A 12,715-nucleotide genomic window follows, 5' to 3' on the forward strand; every position below is an offset into this window, starting at 1 on the left:
CTGGAAGCCTGCCTGGGTCGTTGTTTTTGTTTATTTGAGGGTCTGCTGGAAGTTTGTGAAAACGACCACCTTGATATGTGGGAGCCTTCTCGGGCAGCGATTTTTTTGTTAAACCTGTGGCAGGCTGTGCAACATGGAGAAAGCTTTGACATAATGTCATAAAGGTGATTTCTTGGTTTTAGACTTATTAGTACGGGACAAGTTGAGGGACCCTTGAGGGTGTGTTGCTGTAAAGTATATAAGGGACGCGCAGCGCCGTTAATGGGTTTAAAATAAATGAAAAAACACTAATCCGAGGAACTATTGGAGAGGTAAGTATACGGAGGTGAGCGCGTTGCGCATAAGGGTTGCTGGTGTCATATATTGACACTTTGAGGGCGAATAATTTTGATTGAGTGTCAACGCTTGAGAACGCGAGGACAGCGTCTAAAGTGCTGGGTTAAACTTTGTGTATCACCGAGCAGGGGAAGAGGAGCCAGTGGTTGCGAGAACAGCGAGACGAAGACTGAAACCGAAAGTTAAGCGTGTCTGGGTGACCTAGACCAAGAAGGTGGAGTCGACCAACGTCATTGGAAGAGGTAAGTCTGTGTTTCAGAGAATGGCTGACAGCTCGAGTGCGACACCTAGTGGGAAAAGGGGATGCAAACCTTTGAAGGATCAGCTTGAACAGCTTAAGAAAGCTATTCGTTTGGTTTCACCTGGAGCATTAAAAGCAGCAGAGAAAGAGTGCCAAGCGATGGAGGTTGAGGTAAGCAAACTTATTACATCTCAACAGAAAGGGCTGGGTGATAAAATAGCTCTGAGCCTGGTGTTAAAAACTGAGGGAGAGAGATGTGAACAGAAATTGAAACAATTTGAAGAGGAGTCCAAGGGACATTCAGTGAACAGGAAAGCCAGAGGAGAAATTAAGGACCTAAAAGAAACTCATGACAGGTGCTGTAAGTGGCTGTTCCTGTGGAGGGCAGCCTCTTCCTGGATGACTGAGGAGGAGGATGACACAGGAAAATCAGGAGACATGGTGAGTATAATGGAGTCTTTGATACATTTGAAGGAGGAAAATAAAAAGCTAGAGGACCAAGTGAAGGACTTGACTCCGAAGGTAGAAGAGGCTAACAGGTATTACACACCGAAATTATATCCTTGGGCTGAATTGGCACGTTGTGCACCACCACCACCATATGTCATGCCTGTAATGACCCTTGGAGGGGGACAAGTTCGTGGTCCTGATGGACAGACTGGAGTTGTCCTTGGCGGAATAGCAGATGTTGAATATACTACTACTCCCCTGAATATCCCCGAAGAAGGGATAAGGGCAGTGGAATGTCAGTCCCAAGATATGGGAGGGAGAATGATAGCCTCAGCTGCAGATGAAGGCTCGACCTCGCCTCCCAGTTCGGTGGATAGTGGAAACATCATACGGGCCGAAGTGTCTACAGTGGAACAGCCAAAGCAGGACGGGGAGGCCAAAAGGACCCCTAGAATGAAGGACAAAATACCACAAGGAGTGATAACCAAGGGAGAACATTGGGAAGGAGAAGTGTATGGACAAATGCATGAGCCCCCACGTGCGTTAATAGAGGCATTAACAGCATTGGAGGTTATAAAGCAGAGAGTAATGCAGGGAGGGCCAGAAGAGGAGAATGAAGACCGTGCGACGTCATCAGAAGAAGAGGACGATAAGGAGGACGAAGATGGAGGACCTGAGCCCCAACCAAGTACAAGCCTAATTTTGAGGAAAAGAAGTGTGAAGAGAGACCAAGCACAGAGACAGCCCATATTTAGGAGCTCAAAGGGAAAAGGAAAGTCGAGGAAGAGTAGAAAAGTGAGTTTTGAACAAGGAGCTCCTGACCCTGGTTTAAATCTGCCTCTAATAGCAGGTCCAAAGAACGAACCAGTTTATCGCGCCTATAAGGTGAGAGATTTGGAAGCATTGGTTAAACAACTTCCACCAATAACTGAGGGAGGAGCTAGCTGGTTGAGAAGGCTGGGCGCGCTGACCGAAGGAGAAGAATTAGCGCTGGGCGATTTTCGCGCTTTGGCCGGACGTTGTATGCTGGGTGGTGGGTTAGCAGATGTAGAGCAGATAGCTCAAACAACCAGATATGCAAATGACCTACAATACCATGAGGTGCAGAATGACTTAGCAGATGCAGTCCGGGAGAAGTACCCAACTCCTAACTCTGGAGCCATTCCAAAAATTATTTGGGATCCCAAAAACACACCCAGAGAGTTTTTAGCTAAAGCAAAGGAACAATGGTTGTTAGAAACAGGAATACATCCGGGGAAGGAGGGTGAAAGTAGAGCGTGGTTTCGTTCGGCGGTGCTGGCAGGGCTGCCCAACCAGGTTGCAGTTGACTTGGAAAAGAACCCAGATTTTGCCGTTGCAGACTCGGTGCAGTGGGAGAGACATGTGACCCACAGACTTCAGCAGGAACAGGATTTGACGAACAAACAAAAGAAAGAGTTAGATGAAGCACAGGCGCAGCTGCTTAGGCTGCAGCTGGGGGAGGCTCGCGAAAAATATAATGCGAAGAAAAAAGAACCGAAAGAACTAAATAAGACTATAATGGTGGCAAGGCCTCAGCCCGATCCTGTGCCTGACTGGCCAAATCAGGATCCAGGTCTCTACCCTGGCGATCGTTGGCCCGCCAATGCACCAAGGCAGTGTCAACCAGTGGGGAATTGGGGGACCGGTGGACCGCAGAGAGGGCGTGGTGGATCCGTGGGGGGAGGACAAAGGGCTCGGAATCCGGGGAATCCTGGCAGGGTGTCTTGGACTGCGTGTCTGAGATGTGGAGCAGAAGGACACTGGGCCCGAGATTGCCCTGAACCGCCGCAGAACTATCAGGGGCGAGGCTATCAATCCCAGGCACGAGGAGGCCCAAGACAAAGAGCTGCTTACAGGGGAGCACATCAAGCTCCAAACCCGAATGCAGCACCAGCCCCCCAGTACCCAGTAGCCGACTGGGGCTGGGAGGGGGAGCAATACTGACGGAGCCCGGAGAAACCGAACAGCGTGGGAACGGCAGAACCCATGCTGTCGATGACCGTGGAAGGCACTGAATTGCCCTTCCTGGTGGATACTGGAGCAACATATTCAACATTGAAAGACACACCAGACAGTGCAACACTCTCCTGTCACACAGTTAATGTGGTAGGCTTTTCCGGGATTCCGATGACTCTGCCATTGACAGATCCAGCATTGACACAGCTGGGAAAACAGACTTTGAAACACCAATATGTGGTGTCCTCACAGGTGCCTGGAAAATCTCATGGGCAGGGACCTGCTTGTGAAACTGGGATCACCTTCAAAGACTCAATATTTAGTCCAGAACTCTGAACAACCCACTGCCGAAATCTACTGGGGGAGGCTAGTGGAAGAAGGCATTCTGAGACATTATCAGCTGTGGAGACCCTGGATAATGAGCCTGGCCGTCTATTCCCCTCCGCGAGATCCTTTCCACGTTACACTCTTTTATGATAGGGAAGATAACGATATCTATCGGGAACAGTTCCAGTCTGATCTTGAGGGACAGACGTGGAATGTGCAAACACATAACATTTATGTTGGACCAGAAGGTGTGGCCGCGGCTGTGAAATTTACTGATGAACAACTGCCTTGGTACAATGTGGGAGAGGATTCAGCCCCTCACATTACATTGGCGGTCCACGAGGGTCATGGGCCAAGAGATCTGGGACCAATGGTCAAGCGGGCGCTGGACAACGCATGCTGGCAAAGCACCCAAATTCCAAATGTCTGGTATGCACCAAAATGTAAAATATATCGCATAACTTGTTTGTCCAACGATGCAGTGATCTTAGAACATAAAGAAATCTCCAGAATACATGGCAGGGAAAGAATGGATCATCCTGATGCAGTAGCTGAGCTCTCAAAATTGCCTGGTACTTTGTGGTCCGCAGGGCCCACAGATGTAGGTCTAGCTAACTGTTCGCCTGTCCTGTTCCAGCTGAAGTCTGACATACCAATTAACAGACCACAATATAAGCACAAAACTGAAGCAGAAGAAGGTATAGCTGAAACCATTGAAGGACTGTGGAAGGCGTGCTTGAGCCCTCATGGTCATTTTGGAACACACCTATTTTGCCAGTGGAAAAACAGTGGGACAGGGAAGTACCGTATGGCACATGATTTGAGAGCAATAAATGCCATGCTGAGGACTGACACTGTGCCTGTACCAAATCCCTACACGGCTCTGACCGAAATTACTGGGGACCAAAAGTGGTTCACATGTATTGACCTAGCGAATGCATTCTTTTGTCTCCCACTGCACGAGTCACTCAGAGACATTTTCTCATTCACATACAGAGGCCGCAAATTTAGGTACACACGCCTACCACAAGGCTTTGCACTCTCACCAGGAATTTTTAATCAGGTGTTGAAAGAGGCATTGTCCCCATGTCAACTGCCAGGGGGCTGTACATTAATACAGTATGTTGATGATCTTCTTATTGCAGCCCCGTCAGCAGCGGCCTGTACGGCAGCATCGCTCGTGGTGTTGAACAGATTGGCGGAGTGTGGCTTCAAAGTGAGCAAAGAAAAACTGCAGTTGGTCCGGCCAGAGGTAACATTCCTGGGCCGGGTGATCGCACACAGATCAGTGGGGCTAATGAACACACACAGAGACCAAATTCTGACACATCCAAAACCAAGAACTGTGAAGGAGTTGCTTTCCTTTCTTGGCTTGACAGGTTACAGCAGGCAGTTCATTCCGAACTATGCGGGTAAAACGGCCCCTTTAAGGGACATGATCAAGAAAGTTGGTGTTCGAAATCTGAAGGCTGAATTGCCTTGGACGCCGGACACAGAGACAGCGTTCATTTCACTAAAACAGGATTTGTCAAGAGCCACAGATCTGGCCACACCTAACTATGATGAGGCATTTTATCTTGATGTTTCAGAAACAAAGGGAGTTGTGAATGGTGTGTTGTTTCAGAAAAAAGGGGGAGGTAGGGATGTACTTATGTATGTCAGCATAAGATTAAATTCAACAGAAGCAAGGCATCCCACATGCACACAACACGCAGCAGGAGTAGCAAAGATAATTCAGAAAACAGCACATATAGTGAGGGAACACCCACTGAAAGTGCTTACTACACACAGTGTAGTGGCCTATGTGAACTCACAGGCATTCACAATGACTCCACTGACGCAACAAAGGTTGAGCAAAATTTTAGAGGCGCCAAATTTGATATTCACACATGAAGGAATAAATATGGCAGACCTAATGGGGTCAGGAGAACCACATGACTGTATTAAGAAAGCCCAGGTTGAAGGAAAAATCAGGGAAGACCTGAAGGCAGAGCCCATATACGGAGCTGAGGATTGGTTCACAGATGGATGCTGCCACAGAGATGAAGAAGGATTGAAAGCGGGCTATGCAGTAGTCTGTAGAGTAGGAACTGAGTTTCAGGTGAAAGAAGCAGGAAAAATTGAGGGACAACAGTCGGCCCAGAGAGCTGAAGTGATAGCCCTAACTCGAGCCCTGAGGTTGGCTAAAAACATGAGAGTGAACATCTACACTGACTCAGCATATGCGTTTGGAGCAGCTCATGTGGAACTGGCTCAGTGGAAGAGAGCCGGGTTCAGGACGGCCACTAATGCACCCATCTGTCACAAAAAGGAAATGGAGGAACTGGAAAAGGCCCTGGAGGACCCAGACGAGGTAAGTATTATAAAATGCAAAGGCCACTCACAAGCAGACAGTATGGTGGCAAGAGGAAATCAGAAAGCCGACGAAGCCGCAAAGGAAGCAGCGGGCTACAAAGGACAGAGACAACTGGTGCAGGTAACCCCAGAAGAGGAGGTTAGCACTAACAGCATGGAAGAAGTTAGACAGGCTCAGGAGGAGACATCCCCAGAGGAAAAGGGGGTGTGGGAAAACAAAGGAGCCTGGCAAGATGGCGGTTTGTGGAGGGGGCCAGATGGGCGTCCCGCTTTAACGGCCAAAATGGCGGAACAAAAGGTGAATGAGGCTCACGGGCTTGGTCACGTGGGAGTGAAACAGATGGAGAGAAATTTGTGCCGATGGTGGCATCCTGATTTGAGAAGGATGATACTGGAAAAGGCCAGAACGTGCCTAATTTGTGGGGCACACAACCCAAAGCCAGCAGTAAAACCTGAAGCTGGTAAGTTTCTCATGCCAGAAAGGCCAGGAGAAGAGGTCGTGATTGATTATACCGACATGATTGATATAGGCCCAGGTGGGGTGAGGTATTTGTTGGTGTGTGTGGATGTTCTGACTGGATGGCCCGAAGCATGGGCGACCAAATGTGAAGATGCGAAAAGTGTGATTAAGTGCTTAATCAATCATTACATTCCAAGGCATGGGTTTCCCAAGAGAATTAGGTCAGACAATGGTACTCACTTCAAGAACAAAGATTTGCAAGAGGTAGAGAGGATGTTGGGAGTGCAACATAAGTTCGGGACGGTCTATCATCCTCAATCTCAAGGAAAGGTAGAGAGGATGAACCTAAATTTGAAAAACAAGTTGGCTAAAATTTGTGCGCAGACAGGGCTAAATTGGGTCGCAGCCCTGCCCATTGCTTTGATGACCATAAGATGTTCTGTTAACCAATCCACAGGTTTCACCCCTTATGAGCTGCTGACTGGGAGACAGTTTCCAGCACCCTGGACAGTGGTCCCGGTGGAGCAGCCCAGGACAAGCAACAGGTCTCATGCAGAATATTTTAATGAGTTGAAAGCTCTTGTGTCCAGCTTTACAAAACAGGTCACTTGTGAGAGACCCACGGGGAACGGAGAGGTCCCGGACGCAAAGGCAGTGTGGCTGAAGGTCATTAAGCGAAAGTGGAAGGAGCCCCGCTGGACTGGTCCGTATGAGGTGACCGCCCGGACGGCTACAGCAGTCCAGCTGAAAGGGAAAGGCGACACCTGGTACCATTGGTCGCAGTGTGCACCCGCACACGAGAGCTTGGTGGAGGAAAATTCGTCGTCAAGGAGCGCAGGTGTCAAGGAACAGAGGCAGAATAAACCTCTTCACCTGTGCAACGGGCCGACCAGTAGTCTACCTGGAAGGCCGAAGAAAGAAGAGCAGCCTAGGAGGAGATCGCCGCGCCTACAAAAAGGAGTGGTAACAAATTGAGAGTTTGAAAAGGGGTGGTTTAAATAAAAAAAAAAAAGGGGAAAGTGGAAGGGGCTTGTTCTGTCAATTATGTTGTCTCTATCTGTATTGGTGGGTATTTTGGTGACCTGTGGTTGTTGTCTCATTCCTTGTGCCCGAAGGTTGGTAGAGAAAGTGATTGTAAAGGCAGTGGACCCTGGGGCGGTGGCCCCTATGTCCATGATGCCGATGATGGATCTGGAGGTAGCCGAGTGGACTGAGGAGTGAACAACAACCTATGTATCGACCTCTGGGGTGTCAGAGGTCGAAAGGGGGATTGTGGGGATAAACGAAAAGTATTTTACCAGCATAATATAATCTGCAGTATGAGCATTGCTTTAACAATATAACAGATAGCTTTAAGATGGCCTTAAGATGTTTATGATGATGTTAACTTTGTATTTCAGGTGCAGTTATAACCATTTTATACATATTGCATATCTGTGCTTATTTGAGTTGATGTTCAGGTTCTTTAAAGGTCGTAAGCTTCACTGACGTGACTGTTCAGGTGATACATGTTGAGGGAAAACTAGAACATAGAAGGAATTGCAATACATGCTTACAAAACACTCATATCAGTTTATTTTATTATCTTTTATATGTTCATATTCTTGTATTAAGGTTTTAGTAGAGGTTCTTGGTTAAAACATTTATTTAGTAGAAGACATACACATAGTCTTAGTGAGCTTCTGGTCTGGTAAAAGGTCAGAAGTGCAACAGGTGAATTGAGAAAGAGCATTTGAGGACGAGATACAGACAGTAGGTGAAGAGGTGACACAAAGAGCATGTGAGGTCAACACACACACACACACACACACACACTTTAAATTAGATTTATTTAGAGGAAGAGGTTAGTTATGTTTGGCTGTAACTGTAAAATTGTCTTGGTAAAAGAGGAACCGTTTCTTGGTGTCTCGGCAAGAAAGAGGAACAAGACAAGAACTGAAAGGTAGACAGGAAGGGCTAGCCATGAAAATAGATGATTTTCTAGGTGAAAAGTCATGATGATGTTGATCTGATCTATGTATAAAATGTATCTGTGACGTATGAAGGGGCGTCGGTAAATAAACCCTGATGTTATAAAATAATTGTTTGTGCTTTAGTAAGTCGAAGATCAATTGCTGTGTTCAGTGATCTTCCCACATGTGAATTAAAATCTTCGTTTGACTTCACCCGGCCGGACCAGTGTGGTTATTTTTCGATCACCTCTTGTACCCTTTCTCAATTCTTGAATCTTAACAATATATATATATATGTATGTATAGATACATATATAAAATTACCTCCAGATTCATCAGTAGTCAGAAAGCAAATCCACATTATACTTACATTAATTTAATAAATAATGTTTTCTGTTTGCTTTTGAGGTTTTGATGTATTATTTAATTCTTGAATGCAACATAAAATGGTATTCATGTTCAGTCGCAACTATTCAGACTCTGGCCCCCTGCTGTGAATAAAGCAAGAAGGAGATAGAGAGAAACCAGAGACAGGCCACTTTACTTAGTTGAAGAATTACGTGTACTGAATGCCTAAATAGTTTATAAAAATAAAACTGTCACTGTTATCGTGCTCCCCTGAGGCTTTGCACGACACCCATATTTTTCTTCACAAAACTATGGAGACCTTCTTTGCAGGTTTGTGTCACTCCATGCAAACGTTGAGATAAACGTTGTCTTTAATGGCCATCCAATAAGTAAAGTAAAAATTCCTTCTGAAACTGTGAAATCCTCCTAAGCATTAATATTTCATGACATGCAAGAATAAGCACTAGTAATCATCTTTAATTATGAGCCTGTGGCTGCGAACGGCTTTTTGAACACTGCGTTATAAGAACAGCATGTTTAGACCCATGTACTTTTGGGACTGATAGCACCAGCACACAGGTCAGAAAACCCTCAGTGGAGATCAGCTGCGTTTCCAAAATACTGTAAACGTGCCAGGATTTCTGGTAGAGTTTGTCACATGTCATTGTGTGACCCTGTTGTTTGTTTCTGATAAAAACAGATTTTCTTTTCCTCCAAACCTCTTAGGAGGCAGCCTTCTGGTCACTACAGCTGCACCCACATAAAAACAATGCTGTGCCAATACAAGAATACAAAGAGAGAGATACACAGAGAGGAAGAGCAGGAGAGAGCTGGTGCCAGTACAAGACTGGTACTGTACTGTTCTCTATCCAGCACACAGACTGTTGAAAAAGTAATATCCTTATCTTTACACAGAGTGATAAAGAAATGCTGTGCACATATGGTCAATGCATTAAGTCTGTAATCATTTCCTCCTAATTATGTTCATGGGTGTTTATTTCCTTGTCTTTTAGAATCACAGTCACATGATTTGCAGACAATTTATCAGTAAGTTGCACTGCCAAGCTCTGTAAAAGGACCTCTGCTGCTGAATGTTCTCTTTTCAGTCCTTGAAAGCATTATCAACATTGGGTCATCTAAAGCCACGACACAAATATAGCTTTAAGCCACTGCAGGCATTTTCATTTTGGCAGCGTGATTTAGAATGCTTTCCCTCTGAATATGATTACATGTTGCCAGCATTTTGCCATTGAAAAGGCCACCAGATTGAATGAAGCATTCGGAATGAGGGAGCTTTTCTTCTGCAATTTCCGCTGCCAGTGCAATTTTCTCTACTGTACATGCAGAGAAGGCAGAACAATATCACAGAGTTAAAGCACTTGCTTTTAGTGTAATGCTCATTTGAGAAAAAAAATAATAAATAAAGCTCAACTTACATTTCAAATTCAGTATGCAGGGTTAGTTACAGTGGGGTGCCACACAGACCCTTTTCTAGCATGCTCATCAAAGGCTTGATTGTGCAGTATAGACTGAGATCCTGCATTGTTCATTACTCATATGTGTGACTTCAGCATTATGAAACTAATGCTTTGCACTCTCGGCCTGGTAATTATAACTGCAACTGCGTTTTTTTTCTGTTTTCTTTTTTTTTTTTCTACGTACATTTGATCAAGTTCCTTAAAGCTACTTTGGCTAGCATTTCAAAAAGAAACATTGACAAACAAAGCAAAATTTGCAGTGGCAGCCGTGGAATTGCAGATAAATGTTTCCGGACTAATTTCAAACAGAAGCTGCTCCTCTAATTTCATAGACTTGGTATCAGTATCACACACAGTAATCTTGCCTTTAGCCACACAATGACACCTATAGTGTAAAAGAGCATGAGCTCCCCTCGCAGTTAGCCGGTGGAACAGCAATCAAAGCAACTTGAGGGAACACGGAACGGCAACTTTGCCTCACTGGTGACACGCGCGCGCGCACACTTACAACAAAACAAACACGTACGTGCTGGCTCTCATGTACGCGCACCCTCATGAGTCCAAAGCTACGTACAGGACGGGCCATAGGCGCGCACAAACACTGATCCGTCTCATATCAAGCAGTGAGACGAAACAATGGAGAAATATTCATAATAATTATTAATAACATGCAAATAAAAACACTAGTAATAACAGAAAGAATGGACGCGATTGATTTACTCTTTATTATTATCATCATTATTATTTTTAATCCGGGGTGACTCTCATTTAAAGTTAAGAGCAAATGCAGCTTTCAGAGTGAACTAATCATCGCTAGATCTGGACTCCAAAGAGAGAGAAAAAGAAGCTTGAGTACAAATGTTGATGCTGACTACTGCAGGCCTGATTTACACCCCTACTCTGAATGTTGCCCCCCGGACTGCCACTCACTGAAACAGGTCTGCGTAATGTGCCAACCCCGAATACTGAGATCATTGATTCCCTCAGTGTTTCGTGCTCCTTTTACATCCGCACTTCTGCAGCATCACCTGGGGAAGATGCTGCCTCACAACGTGCAGCGAGAGCGCAGGCGAACGCATGCAATTTGTGAGAATAAGTCATTTTCCTGGTGGTCTAAAATGAAGGTTTTATACGGCAAATTGTATCAAATTTAATACCCTCCGAAGGGCTACGTCGACATATAGTCCGGGCGGAGCTTGATAGGTAGCTTCGCCGTGAGAAAGAAAAGGGGGAAAATTACCTCCATCCTGAAAAGGACACCACCGGCCACCCTAGTTACATGCTGACCACGCAACATCGCCATAATTGTGCCACAATATAGCCCTGCCTACCAGACCATTTCCTCGTGGTTAGTGATAAACAGGAAAAAATATACATAAGATACCTTCACATTCTGTTAGAGGTCTAAGCCAGCATATACCGTACTTACCTAAAACTGACTCTCCCCTCTTAGCTGTATTTGTGGTCCAAGATTTCTTAGTTCTCTCGCCAACAACTTCTGCTGGAGCATATGTATCCAGTGCTCATGCTGGTGGCTCAGTCGGTGATGTTGGATTGCGGATGATTTGGCAATCCTTTTCATGCTCAAGGGAAAAAAATCCTCCGTTTCTGCGTGGTCTCGTGCATTGGCGCGCAGATGAATAAAGTAATGAAGTCCGTCAGGAGGGAATGGAGAAAAGGGAGCTGTAGAAGTGGGATTTATGTCGACGTGTTTGAAACAGTTCTGCTCTCTTTTTTTGTCACACTAGGAGCCGTTTGCGGGTAGAGAGGTGTGGATGGATATCTAGGAAGGGATCCACAGACGGAGGGCGAGAAAGGGGAGGTACAAAGAATACAGTCTCGTATTGTAGAGGACGGTCATGGCAGGCAGTGAGGGGTGGGTCTGGACTGTATGAGGCGGAAGGCGAGGTAACTGAGGGTGGATGAGGATAAGAAGCCGCGTCGTGACTTTTTTCAGCTGATAGGTATGCTAATTCTTTACACCGAGGCTACAGGATGAGCACCATAAATAGCCTGGTCATTGCTCATTAAGGTGTCAACATTTGGGTACGGTGTGGGCTCAGAAGGACACAGGCTTATTAAGCATACAAGGATTTTTGTTGGGTTTTTTCGTTTTGTTTTTTTGAGACAACTGAAAGCGCAACAAAGTGAGAAGGCGTTGAGTTGCGCAGAAGGTGTCACACAATGCCACGTGCAGGCTGTGTTCTTTACATAAAAAAACAACGTGACTGTATGTCTGTGTTAATGTGAACTTATGATGACTTGCTGAGAAACTCATCTTCATAAAAATTCAGCATAGCTCTGTGGACCCCGTTTCACGTTGCATTGGAAGCGAAACCATGGCAATTTATGCACACATTTTTGTGGAGCAAAATTTGCTCTGCTGTCCCAGGTGCTGAAACACAACTGAAGTGAAGTTCTGGTTACTGTCCATGGTTCTGAAAAGCAGCAGGGGAGATTCTGTTGTTCTGTCGATGGCTGCGAAACCTGCTCAGTAGATCTGTGGTGATGTGTGTCAGGTAATAATGTTAACTCAAAGTGGCAGGTGTCATGGCTGCTGAATTCATTAATGCAAACACTGTATTAAACGTATAAATTCACTTCATTAATGACTGATAAGGTCATGGCTGCTCAATGTTGTGGCTTTGACAGACAGTTAGGGCTTATATTCTATAATAACACTGTGGGGGCTACATCAAATTTGTATAGGCATGTTGGTGTTAAACTAGGGAACCCCTGGCATCATTCTAAAATCCTTGCTATGGTGCTGGTGAGTGGTGTATTCTGACAA

General features: G+C 45.5%; 2 protein-coding genes across 2 annotated transcripts in view; one reads left to right on the plus strand and one right to left on the minus strand.

The window, feature by feature from the left end:
- The window catches only part of brinp1 (bone morphogenetic protein/retinoic acid inducible neural-specific 1), a 127,527-nt gene extending 115,754 nt beyond the window's left edge, over positions 1-11,773 (minus strand). Inside the window, exon 1 of the mRNA XM_086300878.1 lies at positions 11,354-11,773. The gene's annotated coding sequence lies outside the window, so the exon portion shown is untranslated. The remainder of the gene's footprint in view (positions 1-11,353) is intronic.
- On the plus strand, positions 599-2,992 carry LOC147326027 (uncharacterized). Its single transcript, XM_086297769.1, has one exon. The coding sequence runs from the start codon at positions 599-601 to the stop codon at positions 2,990-2,992; it is 2,394 nt and encodes a 797-aa protein (XP_086153895.1).
- Positions 11,774-12,715: the final 942 nt, after the last annotated feature.

This window comes from Aulonocara sp. 'chitande type north' Nkhata Bay, linkage group LG7 (assembly GCF_057382095.1).
Source record: "Aulonocara sp. 'chitande type north' Nkhata Bay isolate Kocher_YH1m ecotype deep benthic linkage group LG7, A_spYH_male_GT1.1, whole genome shotgun sequence".
NCBI classification, from domain to species: Eukaryota; Metazoa; Chordata; class Actinopteri; order Cichliformes; family Cichlidae; genus Aulonocara; species Aulonocara sp. 'chitande type north' Nkhata Bay.

What these genes read in the sequence shown, in the direction of transcription:
- LOC147326027 (XM_086297769.1), top strand. Translation starts at nt 599, where the DNA reads ATGGCTGACAGCTCGAGTGCGACACCTAGTGGGAAAAGGGGATGCAAA.